This window comes from Solanum lycopersicum, chromosome 3 (genome assembly GCF_036512215.1).
Source record: "Solanum lycopersicum chromosome 3, SLM_r2.1".
Classification (NCBI taxonomy): Eukaryota; Viridiplantae; Streptophyta; class Magnoliopsida; order Solanales; family Solanaceae; genus Solanum; species Solanum lycopersicum.
Genome location: NC_090802.1, coordinates 3,509,450 through 3,533,757, shown reverse-complemented (window position 1 = coordinate 3,533,757; position 24,308 = coordinate 3,509,450). Strand labels below are relative to the sequence as shown.

The 24,308-nt window shown below is 36.0% G+C and overlaps 2 protein-coding genes across 5 annotated transcripts; one reads left to right on the top strand and one right to left on the bottom strand.

Annotated features, from left to right (window-relative positions):
- Positions 1-357: 357 nt before the first annotated feature.
- LOC101260903 (uncharacterized) lies at positions 358-5,031 on the top strand. 4 transcript variants are annotated; one of them, XM_004234380.5, is made up of 2 exons: positions 358-912; positions 3,396-5,031. In XM_004234380.5, exons 1-2 carry the CDS (start codon positions 820-822, stop codon positions 4,713-4,715), a joined length of 1,413 nt encoding a protein of 470 aa, XP_004234428.2. In that variant the 5' UTR covers positions 358-819; the 3' UTR covers positions 4,716-5,031. The 4 variants fall into 4 exon arrangements, with proteins under 4 accessions (XP_004234428.2, XP_010317637.2, XP_019068344.2 ...); XM_010319335.4 differs by having other exon boundaries at positions 445-912; positions 3,399-5,031; XM_019212799.3 differs by lacking the exon at positions 358-912 and adding an exon at positions 1,047-1,308.
- Positions 5,032-5,691: 660 nt separating this feature from the next.
- On the bottom strand, positions 5,692-23,994 carry LOC101261199 (protein RRC1-like). The gene is given in 17 exon segments (XM_019212798.3): positions 5,692-6,391; positions 7,339-7,505; positions 8,010-8,890; positions 8,893-9,138; positions 9,364-9,501; positions 9,615-9,699; positions 10,012-10,070; positions 10,438-10,659; positions 14,887-14,958; positions 15,388-15,500; positions 17,046-17,211; positions 17,302-17,418; positions 18,360-18,509; positions 18,597-18,657; positions 23,187-23,232; positions 23,384-23,519; positions 23,601-23,994. Coding segments are annotated over 17 exon segments (2,949 nt in total). The 5' UTR covers positions 23,664-23,994; the 3' UTR covers positions 5,692-6,164.
- Between the last annotated feature and the right edge of the window lie 314 nt (positions 23,995-24,308).

The following is a 24,308-nucleotide window of genomic DNA, read 5'->3' as shown; positions in this document are numbered from 1 at the left end:
ATAATATATAAATATACCTCTTTTAATTTAATTTCAACGAATTATGTATTCATCGGTTAAAATATAATAAAAATACATAAATTACTTACAAATGTTCTCCTACGTAACAAATCACATGAGATTTGTTACATAAACATGTATATTTATTCGTTCATATTTAAAATTAAAGTACGTAAATATTAATCGAATGCGTTTGCCAAAAAAAAAAAAGAAAATTAGAGAGTTAACAACAACTCAGAGATCACGACGGTCACGTGATCCAATTGAAAAACATCACGCGGTGGCACACTCTTCTGTCACCAAAAACAACATCCCCTTCCTTAAATGCGCATCCCTGGCGTCAGTTTAGCCATTAATAGCCAAACCTATTCTATCTTACGCCGCTTACACAAAATGGCACCTCATTAAATTCAACCACAAACCAAGGTCATTTCCGTCATTCCACCCCTTCACTAATAATTCCAACATTATCCACCCCCATCTTATACGTAATATAATACCACAGATCTTTGCTTTAATGTTATTTTTGACCCCACTTTCCCTACATAATTACAAAATAACAGCTAGAGAAGAGTTTTTAATTTTATTTTTTTAAAAAAAAATAAATTAAACTTTTCCTCTTTCCTTCTTCTTATTAATATAATAAATAAATCGCTGTCTTTTCTCGATTATTGTGTTTCTTCTTCTTCGAATGTCTCCTGATTTCTTTCTTAATTAAAAAAAAAAACTCCGGCGGTTCAGTTACCGGAAAATCTATAATTCTTCGCCGGAGAACAGAATTTGTATTTTTTAAAAAATTGTAGTTTTTTTTTTTCAAGGATGAGTAGCGTACAGAATACTGTAGATACTGTAAATGCTGCCGCTTCGGCTATAGTTAATGCAGAGAGTAGAGTTCAACCGTCTACAGTTCAGGTATATATATAATAATTATGTACTCTGTTTGTTTCCATACTATGTACTGTAACTTGTAATTATAGCTAAAAGGTAAAAAAAAAAATTGAGTTAATTTTTGTGCTGTATTTTTTTTTTTAATAATGATTTGATGCAAATTTCATGTTTTTGTGAAGTTGAAGGTATATGCTTCTTCTTTTTTTTAAAAAAAATAAAATTAAAACTAGTGTGTTTCTATTTGTGGACTGGATTGGAGATTTGGTGGTGTGACGGTTATCAGCTAAGATGATCGGAAATCATGAAACGAAGGGGAAAAAAGGAACAGATCGGGGAAGCTGTGTGAAGAAATGATTTATTTATGATAGGGAATTGTAGTTGTGCGTTGTGATGGAAGATCGTTTCGCGGTGATTCGATATGTAAAATTCAGTCCATTGTTGTGAATTTTGCTTCATCTGTAAATCTGTGACCTAGAAAAGTAGGTCTATTTGTTGAAAAGGTGATTTAGAGGATAGACAAACATGTTGAGGGAAAAGCTAGAGGGGTTGAATTTTGCTACAATCCTCGGGCTTTTAGGGAGTTGATTTCTCGTATGGTTGCTCAACTGATAGTTATTATCTCAAAAAGTGACCAACTTTGTTGATTAAAATTGGAATCAAGAAGAAAGGTGACTTTTTGAGGTAATAGTTATTAGTTGAATGGCTATTTGAGAAATTAACTCGGCTTTTTTGGATGTGGATTGGGTAAGATTAAGAAGTACTTTTATCACTTTTTAGCTAGGATCAACTTGTGGGTTGTGTAGAGAAGGGTGAAGACTTTTTCAGCATCTGGGTCCAGTTTTGGTGTCTTCTTTTTTCTCTATCTTGATAATAACTTTTAAGCAATAAGCAGTTCTCTTTTCGCCTCCGTAATTCTTGGTTTGTGACCTATTATGTGATCATCTGTAGTGCTGGATCATGTGATATAGATCAGTCAACAAGGGGAGCAGTGCCATGAAAAGAACATAGTATCCAACTGAAACAGCATATTTTCAAACCTGGCTTTAATAGAAGAATTGTTTGGATAAAAGAGAATTCTCTTTGATTCCATAGTTGTTTAACAGGACTTGCTGCCCTTTGAAAATAAGTCACTGATTGGAATTTGATTATTACTCTGATAATGAAATCATGTCTTTTAGCCTGGAGGATATTATAGGGGCTGCCATTGTAACTTCCAGGGAGAAGAAGTTGAAATCTACAGGCTATGTCTGTAACATAGGAGGAAGATTGAGGAATGACGAAGTAATTGTCTGCATCACTAGGTTTAATACAATTTTTTCGGAAAATAGTGAATAGGACCTGCATCATTACATTCTATTACATTAAATAATTCACTGTGAGTCTTTCTTAAAGTTTCAATTAAAGATATATAGTCATACTTGTAGTCTACTCCTATCTTTCTGATATGTAACCCAGCTTTTGGGATTAGAAACGGCCAATAGAAAATGAGAGTTTGCATAAGAAATATCTTGAAGCCGTGAGACTAAATAATGGGTAATCGTGGTCGGAGCATAGTAGTTGTATTCGAGTCAGTGTAGAGAAGTAGTAGGTTAGGATTTTCCTTGGAACTAAACTACTTTGACAATATAGCAGTTCTCTGAATGTTGTACAGTAACCACCTCTTCCTGTTCCACAATTATGATACCCCACATAGTTATAATTGGTTATTGTCTTGAAGCCATATTTATATTCTGAATCCATGCTGAAAGTTCGATTGATCTTTTATCTTGTGGGTGTTAGTAAACTCTATTCCATGTGGTTGTGCATTTAGGCAGCATTCAGCTGAGAAGTTGGTGCTCCAGTTTTCCTTCAAGAGTTCTTCCTACGGCTAAAGGTCTCTATGTTGCTAGAAAATTGGAACTGAAATACCAGCAAAAGTATAGAGTGACTTATCCTTCTACATAAATAAATAAAAATAAAAACTTATCCTTGTACACTTGCCAGATTGGCCTTTGCATATGCACTTTTTATTCGTGTTTCTTATTTATACAAGTTATGATTAGGAAAATGAGGCTGCATCGTTGTGAAAATGGTTGCACTCAAGTTGTGTCATACAACATCAACGTGCATAGTGTTTTTGAGAAGGGCGAGTACCTCTGCACCATAGCTTGTTTTGAGCTATGAGAACAAGAAGTAATCATTGATGTCATTTCTGATGTCCAAAGGATGTATTTGTTTGAAAATACTAGCTCTACCCATGTAATGTATGAAATTGCCAAAAAGTAGTAAAAGAGGGTGTTGATAGTTATAGATTGAGCAGTGTGAAATTTATAGAACGTCAAGTTTGAAATTTTTCTTGCATTCTCTTCACTTGCTTTCTCATTTTGGGTTAACTGACATGGATTGGCATGGATCTTACTCTGCTTGTTATAATGCTGAGTCGTACAGTTATCTAAATGTGTAAAATTGTGCACATAATTCTCCTTTGAGGATTTATTATTCACTAACTTTTAACTTTTTGGTTCCAGAAGAGAAGATGGGGAAGCTGCTGGAGTCTATACTGGTGTTTTGGTTCTCACAAGCACAGCAAAAGAATTGGTCATGCCGTCCTTGTTCCTGAACCTGTAGCACCTGGACCTGCTGTTCCAGTTACTGAAAATCCAAACCACTCAGCCACCATTGTAATTCCTTTTATAGCTCCTCCTTCTTCTCCTGCATCCTTTCTTCCGTCTGATCCTCCTTCTGCTACCCAGTCACCCGCTGGATTACTCTCTCTCAAAGCCCTCTCTATCAATGCATATTCTCCCGGTGGGACTGCGTCTATTTTTGCAATTGGTCCCTATGCTCATGAAACACAGTTAGTTTCCCCACCTGTTTTCTCAACCTTCACTACTGAACCATCTACTGCTAATTTTACTCCCCCACCTGAGCCGGTGCATATGACAACTCCACCTTCACCAGAAGTGCCTTTTGCGCAGCTTTTGACATCATCACTGGCCCGCAACAGAAGATATAGTGGGTCCAATTATAAGTTCCCGCTGTCCCAGTATGAGTTTGTGCCTTATCAAGATCCAGGAAGTCCAGGTAGTAATCTAATATCTCCTGGTTCAGTAGTATCAAATTCTGGCACCTCCTCACCTTTCCCTGGAAAATGCCCTATTATTGAGTTTCGCAAGGGGGAACCTCCGAAATTTCTTGGTTATGAACATTTCTCCACTCGCAAATGGGGTTCAAGGGTTGGCTCAGGATCATTAACTCCAAGTGGCTGGGGCTCTAGGCTAGGGTCTGGAACTTTGACTCCGAACGGTGGAATTTCAAGGCTAGGTTCTGGTACTGTGACTCCAAATGGTGGGGAACCTCCTTCCCGAGATAGTTATCTATTGGAGAACCAAATCTCCGAGGTAGCATCTCTTGCCAATTCTGATAATGGTTCTGAAATTGGGGAAGCTGTAATTGATCACAGAGTTTCATTTGAACTAACTGAAGAAGATGTCCCGAGTTGTAGAGAAAAGGAGCCCGTCATGTCGCATTCTCAACCAACTCTTCCAATGGATGTGTCCAATTTGTTAGCCAGTGAAATGAGAAGTGGTAGCTCTATGGCCGAAGAAAAAACCTATGGATCGCCTAGGAAAGCTTCAGAAAGTGGGGAAGATGAATGCCATAGAAAGCACCGGAATATCACCTTTGGCTCAAGCAAAGATTTTGATTTTGACAATGTGAAAATAGAAGTCTTGGAGAAGGACAGTATTGACTGTGAATGGTGGACAAGTGACAAGGCTGCTGTGAAGGAATCAGGTATTCAAAACAACTGGACTTTCTTTCCTGTGTTGCAACCAGGAGTCAGCTAATATCTTGAGACTAAAGGTTAAAAATCAACGTTAAAACGCACCGACGTTACTGCTTCTGGTAATATATATATTATATATATAAGCAAGCTGGGAATGCAATTTTCAGGCATAGAAATCTAATTGCAGCAAACTTAGCTTTAAAACTGAAGAGTTGGACAGACTTGTGCAGTAATTGGTGTTTAATTTGGTGCTCAGATAGTTGGTCGGTCGCCTGAAAATATTCCTTTGAATAAAGGACTTTTGTATACACCATAGAATATGTTTTGAAAAAGAGATGTAAATGATATTATTATTTCTTAAAAATGAGAATTTCTCACTTGTTTATGGTATCAAAGTAGTTAAGCAATGATTGGTGGTAATCTACTACTTACTACGTTGGTGTTTTAACTTGGGTCTCCCATCTTTTTGAACAAGTTACACACACTTGGTTAATAATAAATTGGGACACCAACAATATTGATAGCAACGTTGGTCCTCTCCTTTGCACAACCAAGTTGTCATGTCATCTACCCAGCCTCAAAAACTCTTTGTTCATCTACTTATGTTCCTCCTCGATCACCTGAACAACTATGTGAACTAGAACATGAAGATGAAATCTCTCAGCTTTGACACCTTCAGCCCCTTCTCCGTTCTCCAAGCTCCGCGGTCTAGTGATTCAACCCAACTAGCAAATAACTTCCCAAGTCCCTAGAGAATCTCATCTTTTCTGAGTATGTTCATCCAGACTTTGAATTTTGGGTTCTTTTCTGCTTCGTTTCTGTGGTAGCTTCCCTTCCATGACGAGGGTTGGCCAAGTCTCTTTTGAGTTTCTCCGCTTCAACTGAGAAGTAGGAGTCTCTCTATGAAAAATAAATAAATACATGATATGCCTAAATGCATGGTGAAAAACGACTTTCAGGTGCAATTGCTACCCAGATACCCTGAGTAAGGGCTACATAACAAGGGGCCATGTAAATGGAAACACATTCAGGAATAATTTGAGAAGATGAATGTTTTACCTCACACCTTTAATAACAGGGGACAAGCATGAAGCAACCAACAATACCATCTCAGACGGTACACTAATTAATGTAAAGGAGGTTACATGAAAGCTACGAACCACTAACTACTGAAGTCCAATATAGATAGATGAAAGGGTACAAAATCTCCAGTAAACGCATTAGCAAATGCAGGTAAAATCTGAAGCATAAAGTAAGATGTAGTTACAGCCGTTCATGAGATTCTCTGCAATTGTACAATTTACTAGACCATAGAGCTGAATATGGAAACATTGTTTTCTCTGTGTGGCGCATAGCATAGTGAATACCAAAAGAAGAGGACCTTACTTCAACGAGGATCATCGTGCAACCTTGCCACCCATCAAAGATAAAATGCTCAGATGCTCCTGTGCCGAGGAATGATAGTGCAACTACTCTGTATTTATGGTCATTTTGCACAGTGCATATGTATTCATCTGGCCCGTCTCCTTTCCCTAGATTTGTCTCTATCATGATCATCTCTCTCCCTGCTTCCACTCTTCCTTCCCCTATCACGACGCTTTTCTCTATCACTATCGCGGTCTCTGCTGGATGATTTCCACTGAGGGCTTCCACTTCTGCTCCTACTGCGCTGCCGCTTCCTTGAAGCTTCACGAGCATCGTCTCTTTTCTCTCTCCTCTCCGAAGATGACCTGCCTCCTGTTTTTATGAAAGCAGAAATATGAGACGATTTGAATACAGAAAAAAGAAATCAATAACTTAAGGTAAGATTGTTATTGTTGTAATAAAAGCTGCCTATCCAGTATCCTGCTCAACCAGATATCTAAGTCTTTTTTACTTTCTTTTTTAATAACCGACAAATCTCCAAGAACCAGCTAGCAAAAGTATAATACTCAGCGGATATAGGCCCACGCCTCTACCCTTCTCTACTTGAACACCAAATAGTCTCATCAAAGCTCGGGCTCGTGACATGCACCTAATCCATACAACAAGTCACCACTAAACCTAATCTTTTTGGAGCACAAGATACATAATCTTCACGTCAATATGATGATGACCAACTCTATCCAGCAATATGTGATTCATCTTATAGATGCTGAGAAAAAATGTTGTTAAAAGGACATTGCATCTAAAACATAATACTGTGACAGCTAAATCCTCACCAAAGTGCTTAAATGTGTGATATTATTTTCCTCGTTACATTACAAATTCTTGTACTAACGTCTAACAGAAACAGTTTCGGAAAAAATAGTCTAATAAGAAGCAGCTTAGTAACCTATGATCCAGAGAATGTCCTCATAGTGTTGTTTAAAGCAGTAAATATTAATTTTTTGAAACTGAAAGCAGTAAATATTAATATGAGCATATAAAACCAAACTGCTTCAGCTATTCTTTACTATAAAATGAAATATACATCGACAAAGGATCTGAGAACTGATTAAAGCAAAAAAATTCTACGAAAAAAACATTGAAAACAAAAAAGATAGGATTGAAGTATGATACAGCAGTATAAAGCTAAGATTTGACCTGCACATGCAATTAAATACACATTACTGCTGTTTATCAGCACTAAATGTTGATCTATTGGATTTAATTTTAAATAAATACACGGACATGTCAAACTACTGACAGGTTTAGAGCTTTACCTTTTTTTGATGTATCTTCGCTGAAATTCAATAAACCATATTCAGATTGTAGGCATTGCCGATGGATTTCAACTTTCCTCTCAATTTCATCCGGATTTTTTATTCCTTGTTCTTCAAGAGATTCACGATATTCAATCAATGCAACCTCAAGACGCCTCAGCTTTTGCCTGATAAATTAGTTATGGACCACCAATCAAAATCCAAACAGGAGAAAAACTGAGGAGAGCAAATTGAAAGCAAAAGATTGCACGCATGAGGCATAGAATCCCACAAAAATTTGAAACAGAAAGAGAATCTGCAGTATGGAAATAGGAAGTATCCTACGCTCCCAGCATTTGGCATATTAACATCCCTAATCCTAAGAATATTATAGAAGTCAACATGCAGAGTCTTTCATTTCGTAAAAGTGCACCCTCGTATCTTTCCACAGGAAATATAATAAAATCATAATGAAGAAACAAGAAATCCATTTGCTGGCCTTGAGAGGGTGGGGAGGTATGAAATTGTTTCTTGTTTTCTGGCAGATCAAACTAGAGTAGTTTCTAACTTTTAAAAAATTATCCTTCAATAATTTGAGATAAAAGTTAGCATGGTTGTTAAATGGATGAAAAAACAATAAGTAAAACCTATCTTTGGAAATAATCCCACAAGGAATGCTCAACTTCCCATACCTCAACTCTTCGTTCATTCCACTTTCCGGGTATGCTGAATTGCCTGTGTCCGTTGTAAGCTCTGCATCCTTGATCTTGCTAAGCCCATCACCAGCATTCTCACTTCCAGAAGATGAATATGTCAACCCCAGGTCCCTAGAACTTCTCTTTTGTTCATCATCACTTTCATCATCCTCTCTGGCCCATTTAGATGTAGGCAAAATTGTCTCACTTTTGCCGTCACTGGAGAAGTCAATTGAATTATAGTGTGGAGCAGAATTTATTTGGTGTGAAGATACAGACTCTCTTTGTTTGAGTTGTACGTCATAATCCATTTGACTGTTCCGTTCGGAAGGAGCCATCCTGTCCAACTCAAGGTTGCTATCTTTCCGAGTACTGGGAAACCTAGCAGAACTTGAATGGCTCGCAAATTTCAAATCTTCATCTAGTTCATGACCCCTCTGCTTTTCAGCTTCTTCCAGATAAAGTAACCGAGCAACCATCATTTCCCTACCACCTACGATAGATAAACCATTGTGCCTGCATCGTCTTTCTAGCTCCGTAAGTGGAAGGCTCAACAGTTCCTTCATCGCAGCTCCTTTGCCAATTGCCAAAGCACCATCTGGGTTAACTTTGCCGCCATCACCTGCATCATCAGAGCTGGTCCTTTGCTCCACGTCAGGTGCATCACCACACAGAGAATGGAAGGGGGTCACACCAGAGTTCCCGGTTCGAAGAAAGGTAGCTCGTAAACCATTGACATAGGCATCCGAAAACAAAAACCAATCAGCCCATACTTGAAGCACTTTCAGAACTCTCTCCTGTAACATGCAAGGAAAAATTAACCACACATTAAAGAGGAGCAAAAAAAGGATACAAAAGATGTAGCAAGTGCAAGTCAAATGTAGGTGACAGGCACAATTACTTTAAGTGCCTCGGCAGTAATTCGCCCTGTTATACTTCGATATAGATCATTGAAGCTTTCCATTATGTCTGGTAAAGAGGCTTCGAATTTGGTGCGATAAGCAGATGCATTCTTCACAGGAGCGCTACTATTATGAAGAATATCAGAGACAAGCATGAGCCTAGAAACTTTTGTTGGTATTGGAGTTTCCTTTAGTGTCAACGACTCTGTCAAAACTTCAACAACCTGCAAATTATAATCAGCAGTGCAACTGTGTTGGAAGAACCATCCGAAGTATACATGTAACAGATCATGCCAAAACAAGTGCAAAGGGGCAACGAGAAGCATTATGAACATTGACACAACACAATGCAAAATCAGCAATTTTGCCTCTGAAAAGTTAAATATGAAAGAAGAGCTTCATACACAAGTGAGCTATTCGACTGCTGCATGAAACCAGCTTAAAGTTACCTCTCCAGCAGCATCAGCGTTGTCCAAAGAAAAACCCATTGCTTCTTTTATTTGACTTCTTTCTAGTGTCAATGAACGGAGCATATCCTCAAATTCATCCCTCTGAGCATCAGTCAATGTCCGTTCAACATCCACTCGCTGAACAAGGTATAGTAGAAACATCATTTACAAAGAAACTTTTAATCAAGTTCCAAAGTCAAAATCCAAACTCTTAAATGCCTTAGAACAGAAAGCTAATCAAAAGGGCATACCCTGCTTCTTCCAGCAGCATATGTGCTCCCAGCTTCTTTTTCATGATCAGCTCCTTTCGGTGTTGGTAGAGAGGGTGGTATCCACCTGCATATGTGAATTTGTTATATTTGAAGAAAGAGCACTATATCAAGGAAACTTCTAAAAAGGCTGCATCAAAGCCTTGCAGAACTCAGCAGCCTTTGCAAAAATTGAATGATAAATTATATTTAGATGATTTCATTCTTTCACAGCAAACATTAACTCAGGGAAATATCGGTAGAAGCTTCCTAAGAAACTGAGTCAATAAGTGTTGCATTCAGGAACTGATATGCACATGCATCAAATATCTGACAGCAAGAGGAAAGGTAAATATGGAATTTGTAGTGAAAGATGATATAAGTTGGAACAATGCCTTACCTCCCACTACCAGTTATCATGATGAAAGGGACTGTCCTCCACCGTTGAAGAGTATCTCCCTGTTATTTTAAAATAAGGAAAGAAAACTTTATCAGTGAGGAAATAAAAGCATAAGAGGACAAAATGTCCCAATTCCTGCAAAGGGTATCAAATGAAGTATTTCACTGATTGATTATATCACAAGTACAATTAGTCGTATTGCTTTGCATAACATGGAAAGCAAAACAATAATTGACAAGAACAAAATTCTCGTCAGTTACAATTACATGAAACTATTGGCTCTTGCCATTGAAACATTGTTTGAAGTATCCACGTGGATTGTAGAAGTGGTCGATGGGGTTATGTCACGAGTACTATTAACTCCATTTAACAGGAAGAAATAATTGCAGTAACATTCATCCAGACTTTACTGCAGCAGCAAATTACCTGAGCAAAAGAATAGAGCCTCCAAACATAGTAAGTATGCTCCTTCGAGCCAAGCTCAAACAAGAAACTGAAGAGAGGATTTCCACGGCCTCGCTCCATTATGGCTTGTTCAAAAGCACAACCTCCGTCGAGAACACACAGAGCCATTGTATCAATAACATGGCGCAGATGATCATCCTCTGGTGGAATAACCATAATATCAGGTACATTTGGAGTGAGAACCTGCAGAACAAAAAAAACATCATATGAAATAGGAGAACGGTGCTTAATAATCATCTTCATTATAGATTGGAGATACTCAAGAATACTACATGTTTACAAAAGGACGCATCAGAAGACAGGCTGATTGTTATATCAGTCAAGTTTTTCTAGCTAACTTAAGGCCCTACAACTTATCAGAATATCTATTTTTCTGAAACTGAACTTATCAGAATATCTATTGAGAGTTGTATGTACCATCCCAACATATTGCCTCTCTTTACAAACTCTTTTTTCTAAAATAAAAGGTAATTGTTATATCGAAATAGCACTAGGAAAGTGCTTCAAAAAGTATGTACATCAGTAGTCGAGAAACAATGGTGAACTATTGTACCAACCTGTGTATGGTGGTCAATTTGGAGAGAAAGAAACTATAGGTGTTTTGAAAACATTTTAACACAATACAGAAAGTTAAAGAAAACTGCATGAACACTTTGTTTTTGGGTGTAAAGAAGATGGTATAGAAGACGTGGAACAGTTAGTAGATCTTTTAAGATTGGTAATTGCAGCAACTGGTTTGTAACTTTTTGGAGGTAGCCAACATACCCTTAATGCTGAAGAATACAACTATACCTTTTTCAAAAATAAAAGTATGTACATCAATAGTCAGCTTCCAAATGAAAAGCTGAATGTTCCTATTTATACAACCTAAGACATGGTTGTGATTGGTCCAAAGGGCAGGTCACAGACAGATCTCAGTTATCAAAAAAAGAAAAAAAAACTCATGCATGTAATCTATACTTTGAACCTTAAACATACTATTCCTTCATCAGACTTATTTCTCTATATCACATATATAAGCACTTTCTTGAAATGTACTATCTTCTTTTCATGCCTTGGAAATCTTAGGGAAGTCAAGGTCCACATCACACTTAACCTACTTCTCTGTCTAAACTGCTCTATTTCCATATCAAATACTCATGACGAGAATATACACTCAAGCATTTACTTTAATAAAAAGAGTACTCCCTAGTTCAACATAATGTATATACTAAGAAAACTTTCTTCTGATATCTTTTTAGTACAGTTCTATTCCTTGTTTGGTTACTAAAGGCCCGTTTGACCATAAATTTTCCAAATAATATTTGAAAAAAATTTGGCAAATAATGTTTGTCCATACAATTTGCCATTATTTGGCAAATATTTTTGGTAAATATCCCAAATTTCCAAATACTAGTTTTTTCTAGTATTTGGGCCAAATCTCATTATTTGGGATATTTTGAAAATTAAAATTTTACCCCAATCTTTTATCTTTTACAAAAACACCCTCTCTAGTAGTTGATTGCGTTGTATTACATAATTTTTTACGTGAATACCAAAATAGTGATGAAATATTTAGTGAATATATTAAATAACGATATGATTGTTGATGAAAATTATTAAAAATTAGCTCTAGGTAATAAAGTCATGTGCTTTGTCTACTTCACAATGTAAGAAATAATTTTTGTTGCACTCACTCCAAATTACCACATTGCTTTAGTGTCATAGACACTATTAGTTATTGTTGTAACGAACATCCAATTGACTTATAATACAAACTTTTAGTTAGTTTTGATAGTTTTTAAAACTTGTGTGTATAAATCCTATTTTTCTAAAAAGGTGAAATATATTTCCCAAATTCTATGGCCAAACACATGGTGAAATTTCACCCAAATTTTCACTCAAATAATATTTACCAAAAATATTTGGAAATCTATGGCCAAACACTAGCTAATTCTGGGATAAGTTAATACCAGGATTTGTTGGTAGTACCAGAATAAGTTATCCCTGGCACAGGATGGAAAAATATTGTTGGGATCAGTTATCCGGGATAAACAATGAAAATGACTAAAACACTCCCCTCAAACCCTTTCTACTAAATAAGGTAGAGTGTGTTTTTGTAACAGGAAACTTCTTAGAAATTATGCAATCCATGTTAATACAACAAACCAATCATGACACTAATATCAGTATAACTAATCCCAACATAAGTAATCCCAGCATAACTAATCTTAGCATAACATGTCTTCAAACCAAACGACCCCTTTATGAATACATATATAATATAACTTGTTTAGAAAGATAAATTTCAATATGCATGTGTGCCCACAAAAAGATGAACTTTTGTTGAGATTTTGTTCTTTTAAGATGTTTCTTAATTGAGTGCAAATGCAATATCACTTAACATAAATTATACAAAAATCTCAATAGTTCAGAAGACTAAAAATTTGAAGTAACAAGAGAAAAAGGTATAGAAGTAAGATGCTGGAAGTAAAATAGATTAAAAGCTGAAACTTAATTTCTTCGAATTGAAGGATAAGAAGAATTCTTTAACTATTTGATATCATCAAAATGTTATACTTTATAAATTCTAATAAGATATTTTAAGACCACACAAGTGCAGGGATACTACATAGTATTTAATAGTTGATACACATTTTTTAGGCAGAAGTCAGAAGGAGGGCAAATCTGTATCATTTCAAATAGGTTAAGGGATTTTTGACTCAATAAGTGGAAGGAAGGCTTTTTTGACCCAATAGGTGAAAAGGAGGACAAATTTGATCCAATAGGTGCAAGGCCTCATTTTTGAACCATTTCTAATATGTTAAGGGCATTTTTGACCCTTCTCCGTTTCGTACAATAAAATGTCAATCATACTAAATTCATTTTTTTAAAATGTAGTACGGTATTTCATTAAAAAGCATCTAGCAAGAACTACAGAATAGACAAAACGGTTAACAGAGGGCCTAAGCAAAAGGTGTTAGCTCCTTTATAATCTTCAAACTAGTGCTAAAGACTAGAGTTAACAAAGTCAAGATACTGTTCAGTGCTAAATACAGGAGTTAAATTAACCCAACTGAATAGAGCATAGGTAAACATTTAGCTTTGAGAGAGTGGTTTGGAGTTCAGATCCCATCAGAAGCATATACGGTTCCTTTCAGTCCATAAACACCAAAAAATAACTCCAGGGATCATCCCTTCACCTCTTGAAGGCCACTCATATGGAATGGGAAAGAAATTTCTTAATCTCCTATTATTGCAGTCCTGTAAACTTTTCTTATAAGCATGTGATTTCCTGGCTTTCTCATCGCAGATGGTCAAACACTATAGAATCCCTGTTAGTTACCATTCTCAAGTAAATGTTTCCTCTGGAGTGGCTCCAGCACGCCACTTGTCTTCCCAAAACCGAATACCCATGCTATTATCAATCGTGAATCCTCGACTGTAAAAATTTGTTCTTCCACAAACTAACTTCATTAGAGTTTGTCACATCTCCAGAGGACCATCAATTCTCTAAGAATCCATATTTAACAGTTATCAAGTTTCTGATCAATACATTCTTCTCCTAGGAAAATCTCCATGACTGCTTTTCACACAAATTTCATATCGAACATTGATAATCTTTGTATCCCTCTTCCCCGATTTTGTGTCCATTAATTGCATCCAATTTTCGAAATGATACTCTTTCACCCCCTCCTTTTCTTCCCACGGTAAATCCCTCATAATTTTTTCTAGTCTACCTAATGATGTACATGAACATTAGCAACAAAAAGAGGCCAACAAATTATCCACAGATTCTTGGAATTTAGATCATTCACCACACACGAGTTTTTTGCCGCATAAATTGTTTAAATGAGTTAAAAACAAGCCTAAAAATGTATACTGAGAATTTCTGAACTAAAAGAAGTAAATTCAGACTTGGTACAAATAAAATTCATGTGTTCACCTAAAAATAAAAATGATGAGCATAAATTGGCAGATTGGTCAAAAACTCAAAATCCCTCCTACTCATAGCACCCTACAACAGAATTGTTCACTGCTACACACAACTTCCTTCTAAAGTTGCACATATTTTGTACACTCTCCTCCATGTTTCTTGCCAAATAGTAAATACAGATCAATCCTCTTTGAGGTAATAAAATCCCGGGTTTCCTCTTCATACCGTCTCCTTTTTTATTCAAATAATAATCCATACCAAGTAAAATGCCTATTTTATAGATAAAGTATAAGTCAAAAATTATTATTTAAAAACAAAGCTGACAAGAACCATCTTAAATCTAACTCCAATAGACCTAAACTCTCTGAACATTTTGCTTCACTATTATGATATCTTTCACTAACACGGTAAAGAAGAGCTATAGAGATCTGATAATTATCCCAACAAAGAAAGAACGAACGAGGAAATATAGAAAGATCAACTAATCATCATACCAACTCAGAATTCTGGCCTGGAACAGTTGTAACTGGAGGACCTGATGGACCCGATAAGATAACAGTTGCACCCTGAAAAGCAAGAAGATAGATCTCTTGAATAAGTACATGAGCATAAGCTGATATCATAAAGAGAAACCGGGAGGTGACAATAAAAAGCATCTCTAGCTTGCTGAACTACAGCTATAACAGAAGACTATTACATGGGAAACATTTCCAAGGAAAAGGGTGAGATACACCACTACAGGATGTCTATACATATCAAACCAACAAATAAAGATGCAAGACACAACTTACTCCAACATGAACACATGCTTCAAACTATTGTCTTTGTTTATAACATTTATTCAACTGATCATACAATATTTTAACATACATAACTCATCAAACCATTCACTCTATCACTTACTGATTATTAATACAAAAACTCCTCGACTCGACCATTTATCAAATTCTTAACATGTATATAACAGAGCATTGTACTTAAAATAATAGACAAACCTCCTTACTCCTGATAGCCATATGTCCTGGAGGAGGAGCAGGGAGTGCTTGAGAAGGCAGAGAGACAGATTTACCCCACCCAATCTTCAACTCATATTCATAAACAATAACTCCTGGATAAGAATAACATGGTTTAGATAACAAAAATACATTCTTGCAAAAGATACAAAATGTTAAGCAATAGAGCGAGTACACACGGAATGAGTACACATGCTAGCATCCACATGCTCACGACTAATTAATTTCCAACTTCATACCAAAATGTACATAGGCCATGGAAAAGACACTTCTGCAATGAGTACATAGCTGAAACTAGAGGAGGCACCACCTAAGAAGCAAAGTTATTAAAGGCTCAGTTGAGGCGCTAATGCCTGAAGCTCAGTGAAAGGCAAGTTACGTGCTTTGCCACACTTGGGTGGTGTTTTAGTCTCAATCCTCACATGCTAAGACATACACCTCACACTATGACTTTGCCTAAAACAGGACAGCACTTTAGTTTATAGCTGGTAAACTAATTTATTAACTGTTCAAAAAGGTTCTGAACAAATATTTAGTGATCAGCAATTAGTTATTATAAATTTCGTACAAGAAAGCTAACCATACAAGTTAAACTACATTTTTTCCTTCTAAATCAGAATAAAATGGTTTTTAAACTTTGGACATGATTTTTACTTCCTATGTTTTGCTTAATTATAGCTTTTTCAATTATTTAGTCCAAATAATCATTGTTCGTGTTTGTAGATCTTTTTCCTTATATTATATACATATTTCTAGTTCTCTCTTCACAAGCGCTTCTTCATTAAAGTTGATACTTAGCTTGTGCTTTGCACCTATAATTGCAACAAACTTTAGTGCTTAGCTTTTTTAATATACATATAGTGGTGTCTGGGTCAGCTTGCGCGCACCTAAACTTCTGCAGTTCTCTTTTGACTACTTCGTGAAGAAGACAATCGACAAAACAAAGAATGTAGAATCACTGATCAAAACCTTGTTCCTTGTGAATATCCTTCTATTAAAAATGTATATCTCAAACAAATAAGGAATCAGAATAGACACAGAAAAAGGAGAGGAAACCCAAGAAAAGGACAGGGATGGAGACAGTCAACTAGAACAAATAAGATCAGCAACATTTGTTTGCATGTTTGAATACAGAATATAACAGCCTTTGGCTACAGAATTTTCTTCCTTTTCCGCTTCATACATTTACGCATAGTAGACTCCACATGTATGTTTTTCTTTTTCTTTACAGTTCGAAATCTTTCTTTTGCGGCAGGGTTTGAACCGCGACATGAGCCTACTGTACACATCACATGTAGCGGTCTTACCACTAGAACAAAGCCTTGGGAGCAACTCCGCGTGTATGTTTTTTAACAGACATATATCCTATTTAACTACTTACTGTCATCCTGATGCTACTGACCACTTGACATTGAGGATCCTATAACTCTGTACTTTAAAAAAAAAACCATACATAATGTCAACTTGGTCAATCACTAAGAACCTAATGAACAATTCCTAAGCGGCTGGAGGGAAAGAAAAAAGAAAAGGAGGGGACCTCAATAGAAGTGCTCTACAAAGAGCAAGACAATCACACTCATCAGATAAAAAAGAACAGATCAAGAAATAAATTACATTCAAATCAAGAAGCTGAAGCTAACCTTCCATCTCATCTTTTGCAGCCTGAGCATCAGCTCTATTCATGAAAGCTACAAAACCGCAATTCCTCTGTCGCCTTCTTTCCTCTTCAGTCCTTGGCCACATTATTTTTACACTTGCAATGGGGCCAAATCTCCCAAATGTGCGCAAAAGAAAATTCTCATCAACCTGCAAATAAATAAAATAAATAGGTATCAAACAAAAGAAACAGCTAAAGCAAAAAAACAATGATCTCAAAATAAAAAACAAGAACCTTACCTGAGGTGATAGATTTCCTACGTAGAGATTTGTCGTTTGTGGGTCTCCATCATCAAATGATCCAGGCCTTCCACTAGGATCAAAGTCATCGGGCAGTTCATCAAACCGACTAGATGGCTGAGGAAAGAGTAAGGTTTAAGGATATACAAATATCATCATTATGACACAACAAGATGCCATATCAAACCTCCATTTGGTTAGACATAACATATTTTAAATCACTACTTTTCCAAGTAAATTGACAAATGATCATTTCCTAAAACATTTTCATGTGTAGACCAGAATTAGACATTTGAGCCATGTTCTGATAGTAGAGGGCTGGGATAGGCCTTTGGGGTGTTTAGTGATCCAATGAGTAGCAGAGCAAGGAGTCTTATATTTTTGTGGATGAAAATGATACAGTTAAAGTAAGGATCATCAAAGATGTAATTGTCTTCCTCCATATAACATATCCATAAAGGAAAATCATCTTTGGATGCGCACAGGGTAACATAAAGGAAAATTCATCTTAAGATGGCCAAATCCCTGAATGCATGAAAGGATTGTTTTATGTTTTAGATGCCAGATGTTAAGAAAGGGAAATGGATTATAGATGCAAATAGTATGATAAATTGTGATAATGTGATAATATCATAGAAGTTCATAATTGTTGAAGTGTTGCTCTAGTTCAGAGAAAATTGATCGTGCTCACTCATAGCACATCAGCAATTACAACAAGATGTGTACATGTAAAACTCAATGCAAATCTTGTGTACCTACTCTAGAAGGGGTAAAGTAATCTTCTAAGTAATGTATTTAACTTCTCCAGTTCCCACAAAAGATTCAGATCCAAATATCATCGAGAGAACATGATGTAACAAACTGTATACAACTTTTTTAATGCATCCAACACTCCTTAAGTTTTAACGCATTCATACTAAATAGAAGCTATTACAACATACGTTATCACGTCTTTTTTCAAATCTCCTCGGATCTGATTCATGAATTCAAGCATAGAAACAGAAGATTAAAACAAATAATCTGAACATTTTTTCTTTGCTAATCATAAATCCACTTACAGCAGAATTTTCAGTATGACGATCACGCCACTGTTCACGGTCTTGGTTACGCCTTTCCCTCATTTCTTGCTCATGTTTCAGTTCCTCCATAAAATTATCAATGTTCCTAGCCTTGCCCTTCTCTTTTTCCCTCGGCTTGTCCTCCTTCTGCTAGAAGTAACCAACATATTTAGAAATCAACTATATACGTTTACAACTCTTGCACCAAAGAGATTTCAAACACCCACACCCACTAACCTTCTTCTCATGATCTCTGCCCTTAGTTGCCATAGGAGGTGGTAAGAAAGAAGGCACATACCTGCAGTTCACAAGATACATTCCAGAATCTTTGCTACCAATAATCTTATCCACGGTGACAGGACCAATAATTTAAAAGGGGAAGAAGGTAAGAGATAAAGGATCAAGGAGACGTGTTATAAGCTGAATTGTACATATATACAAGTAAACTGTAAGTAGCACCACATGATTACCACCCATGAGTAAGTACTATTTGTCTATACAGAGCAGCAACAAAGACGAGTAAACCATTAACGACACATTAATTTGCACCAATATAACCCCAATTAAAGAATAAAGAAGCCAGTGACCAGCACATCTAGTAACAAGCAAAACCTCTTTTAATCAATTCACTATGTTGCTTCTTATGGGCATAGAAAATTTATTGTTTTTTAACCTATTCTCAGATGTAGGGATATATTATCTTCCCTCACTACAGAATTTGTTTAAAAATCGTTCACTGAGTATTTAGGTAGATAGCAAAACCTACCACAGGGTCCAATGGGAACAATAAGGACAACATGGAAATGCCTCCAACTTTAGTAGTTAGTTAGCCTTCTCAGAAGAAATACACAGTGAATGCTATACTACACCTAAGTGACCATTTTGTAGCCAGACAAGGAACCAAATTATAGCAAAATGAACTCAAAATGGGACTAGATTTCAGATGCTAATTTGCTCATTTTGATACTAGTTTGAGTGTAAAAGGACATCAATGCAAGGTTACAGAACCATGGAATAAAGTTTTAAAAGACCATAATGTATTTCTGCGGAAGTAGAAATATGTGCAACCAGGTTTGATCTAGGAATGAACCCCCACCCCCCAACAAACTTCCCATGAAGTTAGAGGTCCGTATCTAACTAGAGATTACAGAAGTGGAAAAAGACGAAACAATTGTGGAGAAGGCATCAGGTAGAATGGAACAAGTTTGGATGTTCTATTATGACGGGTAAGTGGACGGCAAAAGCTGGAAAAATGATTTTCAACGTGTTGGTGAATTATCCAAAAGGAAGCTTAATTCTTGAATCCATTGATATGAGTGACTCATCCAATGATTCCATCAAAATGTTTTCCTTGTTTCAGAACACTATAGAGAAGGTCAGAGAAAAGAAAGTTGTTCAAGTTGTTACAAACAACACAAATGAAAATGCAAAAGCAGGTGATATGTTGAATTCAATGTTCTTGTTCATATATCAGACTCCATGTGCAGCTCATGGTATATATTTGATGTTTGGGAATATTTTCAAAAAAAAAACCTCTACAGGGTACATTTTTACATTGTTCAAAGGCCTTCATTATTAAATATGAGGATATCAACAAAACAAAAGAACTTGGTGAAACCAGGCAAGACTATATTTGTTGTTGTTTTCTTGACCTTTGATAGTATGCACATGCAAAAGGACAATTTGAGAAGCTTGTTCATTTCAGAAGAAGAATAAATTAGCAAAAGAGTCATGGGGAAAGAAGTTGCACGCATAACTGTTTCTTATTGAGTAATGTTTTTTATGCTCTTAAAATTGGTGGTCCCTTGATTAAAGTACTTTGTTTGGTGGATGGAGAGCAAAACCACCAATGGGCTATCTTTATAAAGCTACAGATAGGGCAAAGAGGCTACTCTCAAGCGTCACTTCTTGACAAGCAAAAGTATGTTAAAGTATTTGAGATCATTGATAAAAAGTTGATTGGATCAACTTCATCAATCTTTGCATGCAGCTGAAAATATTTGAGCCCATCAATATCATTTTTTATTTTTTATTTTTTATGACAAGGGAAACCCGCAGCCGCTACCTTTTGGGTCTGCACGGGCTAAAACCCGCTCCTATAAAATAACTAGCAAACCATACAGGAGAGGTAACCCACGCTAAGAAAGTCCGGTGTGACGAGCTTGACCCATAAGGCAAACCCCTAGCTTTCATTGGCAAGGGATTTGAAACTTGAGACCTCTATCATGGAAGTCCCAAGCCCAAACCACTGGGTCACCCCGAAGGCTCGAGCCCATCACTATTATGATAACTATAAGAAGGATTTACACAAGTATGGAAGAGATTCCATGGTTATGTTAGTAAGTCGGTCACCGATAAAGATGTGCAAGATACAATGGCACATCAGATTAGTACTTACAAGCTATGTTGCTCGGACTCTAGAGTTACAAAAGCTCTTCACCAAAGTTCTAAGTCTACCTTTTAGTTCATCTGGATGTGAGGAGAACTGGAGTATGTTTAGACAGGTAAGAACTAAGAAGAAAGATTTAGTATATTAGGATAAATTAAATTATCTCCACAACTTATCTGCAGATTCATACCAAGAAGAGGAATACACTAACCCTAAAGTACCTTAACAAGCTAGTGTTTATAAATACAATAGAACATTGAGTCGTCATTACAACATTTGTAATGTAATTAATACAATTGTTTTGGATAGTATTGATGATGCTAATGAATGGTTGACACGAGTCCCTCAAAATCATAGAGATGAAGCAATTTTTTAGGGAGATTCTAATTTCACTTGGAATGTTGTTGTGAAGGCAAGTGAGTAGGGGAGAACCATTATGGTTTAAGGGGGCATAACTCAAGCTTAGATAAGAGAAGAAAATAACTAGCTATAAGTTTATCCCTAGAAGATGAAGTTGAAGAAGATGATGATCAAGATAATGATAATAGTATAATACAATATTTTGACAACCTTGTAGAAATAGAAGAATCAGAATTAGATTTTGATCCATTAATAGCTTTGATTTAGTTTGTCCTATGGTCTGTGGAGGATTTGGTGATATCTACTTTTTAGTTTTAAATTTGAACTTTTGTTTGTAAATATAGTCTCTATTTATTTTGGCTTTTTTCTTTTAATTGTGTTTCACTTCAACAAAGCAAGGGCATTGGTCTTTTTCTCGATTTACGCTCTTACAAACACTGGGGAGATAGAGGGTCACCTTACCTTAGAGCCCTGAGAAAACTCTAACAGGTGTCTCATTTATCAAGATAGAGAATCTTACTGTTGATATACAAAATTTTATCCACTTTCTCCATCTATATTTGAAACCCGTGTTTTCTAATAGTCCATCAAGAAATCCCAATTAACATGATTATAGACTCTCTCTAACTCAAAATAAAACCTTGATCATTATGTCTTCTTCTAGATACAAAGCCTCATCCGCTATGAGTTTTATACATCTTTTATTTGACTTTCTTTGAAGAAAGTCATCTTGTTCATTTCCACCAGCTTGCTAACTACTTGTTTTAGTCTTGACGCCAACAACTTTCCTATAATTTTGTAAATGCTCCTAATTAGACTAATTGGCCTAATCTTTCAACACTTTCACTATGAACTATTTGTCAATCAATGCACTATAAGTGGTACTTACACATTTAACAAAATATTCATGCTCGTGAAAGTGATCTCAAGCTATCATTACTACTTCCTTGATCAGCATCCAGTCTAATGCCTTATTGCTTCCACTATGAGTCTATTCATAAGCTCTTTGGAGTAATTCGCTTTCCTCTCAATCTAGACATGGACATGCAATTCATCGCTCCCCAATTTGGTCTCTGGTTTTGGGTTTCAAAGTATAAAGACTTGTAGAATTATTTCATGTAATCATCATTCGGCTCTTCTTCTCCTTTTTATTTGATAACCGAGAAATCCCTCAGTGACCCGCCACCTTTTGGACCAATCACAGCCTTCAAACTCGGTGGATAATGGGCCCGCCCCTCTACCTTCTCCACTTAAAAATTGGGCTTCGCTTTGCATGGTATGGGGCTTGAACCGCGACCTAAGTCACAAATCCTCCACTTTTGCCACTCGAGCTAGGCCTTGGGGGCTACAACATCATTTTAAGATCGCATTGGAGATGTTATTATTTCTTTTTTTAAAAAAAAAACTAGCAATGTTATATTCCTACACATCAAGGTATGTTGGAGATCTCCAAAAAGGTAGCAACAAGCTGAAGTAAGTCTATATCAAGACAAACCAGTTAACACTTTTTTTTTTGAAACTGGTAACTTAAACAAACCAGTAACAATAAGACCCGCAAAAGCACGTATACCTTCCTCAATTGACAAAATGTTTTGCTACACACTTGAACAATAGGGTTATGCTTAATAATAAACTTGTTGGAGAGATACAACAAAGGTATCTAATTTTATCAGAGGTTGAATAGGTCTAAAATAAAAAATAGAAAGATGATCATCAAATTTTTGTTGATATTATCTGTATGTAAATTTCCAGTGTGATCAAACTCCTAATGTGTTCGCTCAAGGAAACTTAGTGACCCCCATCTATAGTTGACTTTTTCATAAGATATTGCCATATAGCAGATAATGGAGGCACCAAGCTCCCTCTCCATATACACATAGTACCAACATAATTTATCATTTGAAGGTAAGCCAAAGGTAGACTGAAATCAAATATCTAAAGAGACTAACTGACACATAACAATCTGGAAACATATAAAAGCCTAATAAGAACAGTGATGATCATGATGAAAAACTTGGTATTCAGTATCCTAAATTACAGTAACATTGCAACATGGTCAATCAAAAGCATTAGTTTACCTACTTCCCTTCTTTAAACCTGACCCCTCATCTTTAGAATTTCCACCTGCCATCCTCGAATGAATAGAAAAGGTCCATATGTTTAATAATTTGTTCATATAATTAAAAAAAGTCATATTTTATTTGTAAGAATTAATAAAACAAGAATCAAAGAAAGACGAATATCAAACATATATAGATTCTTGCAATGAACGGACCTTGAGAATCCATCTTCAATTTATCATTTGGATTGATGGTTCCTCCTCTAACAAATGCCTTAGAACCTGGTGTATTGTCCGCTTGGAACGATTCCACAAACTCTTGATACAGACGAGCTGTTTCATCTTCTGCCCTCTGCCAGTACAAGACATACATAGTGAGCTAAATGGGTAAGCGCCCATCTCCACAGAAAACAAAAATTGCTAAAGTTCATACCTTTTTCTTTGCCTCTTCCTCTTCTCTGTGCTTCTGGAAAGGGGTCTTCTTCCGAGCACTCATCTTCTCACCAGATACTACTCCTTCAATTGGAAAACAGAAATTCGGGTTTCGGTTCAGAAAAACATCAATGAACAAAGTATCAATCAAGCAATTAACTTGAATGGCACCCCTTTTGTTCTTCCAGAGTTTTTCTTTGATGAGATTTGTTCTTCAAAAGTTTCTACTAACCACAACAAGGGTTCTTCACCAGAGAACGGCTCAACCCTAGTGGCTTTAGGCCCCAAAAAAAAAAAAAACAAGTCCTCAAAATGTTTTTTTGTTTATTTTTTGGTCTCTCTCCTTTTTTTTCTTTAATATTCGATTAAATTTTACTTATCCTGATTAATTCTACGAAATATATGAAAGAACATCTTGGATATTTTAGGCATGTATTTTCAAGATTTTACTATTTGAATAAAATACAATTGATGTGATTATAATTAAAAGTTAGAGTAAATTTAATTGTATTTATTTTTTAATCTTGTTTTAGCATTAGTTTTATAAGATTGTCTTTTATTTTTTGGGTGTTTTCGTGATTATTCAAGCTCAAATCAATCAGATTTATGTAATAGAGATTTTATAACTTTGATTGTCTTCTAAAATTTAGTTATTGATGATTTAAATTTATGTTTAGAATTAAAAGTGTTATAACATATTATACAAGTG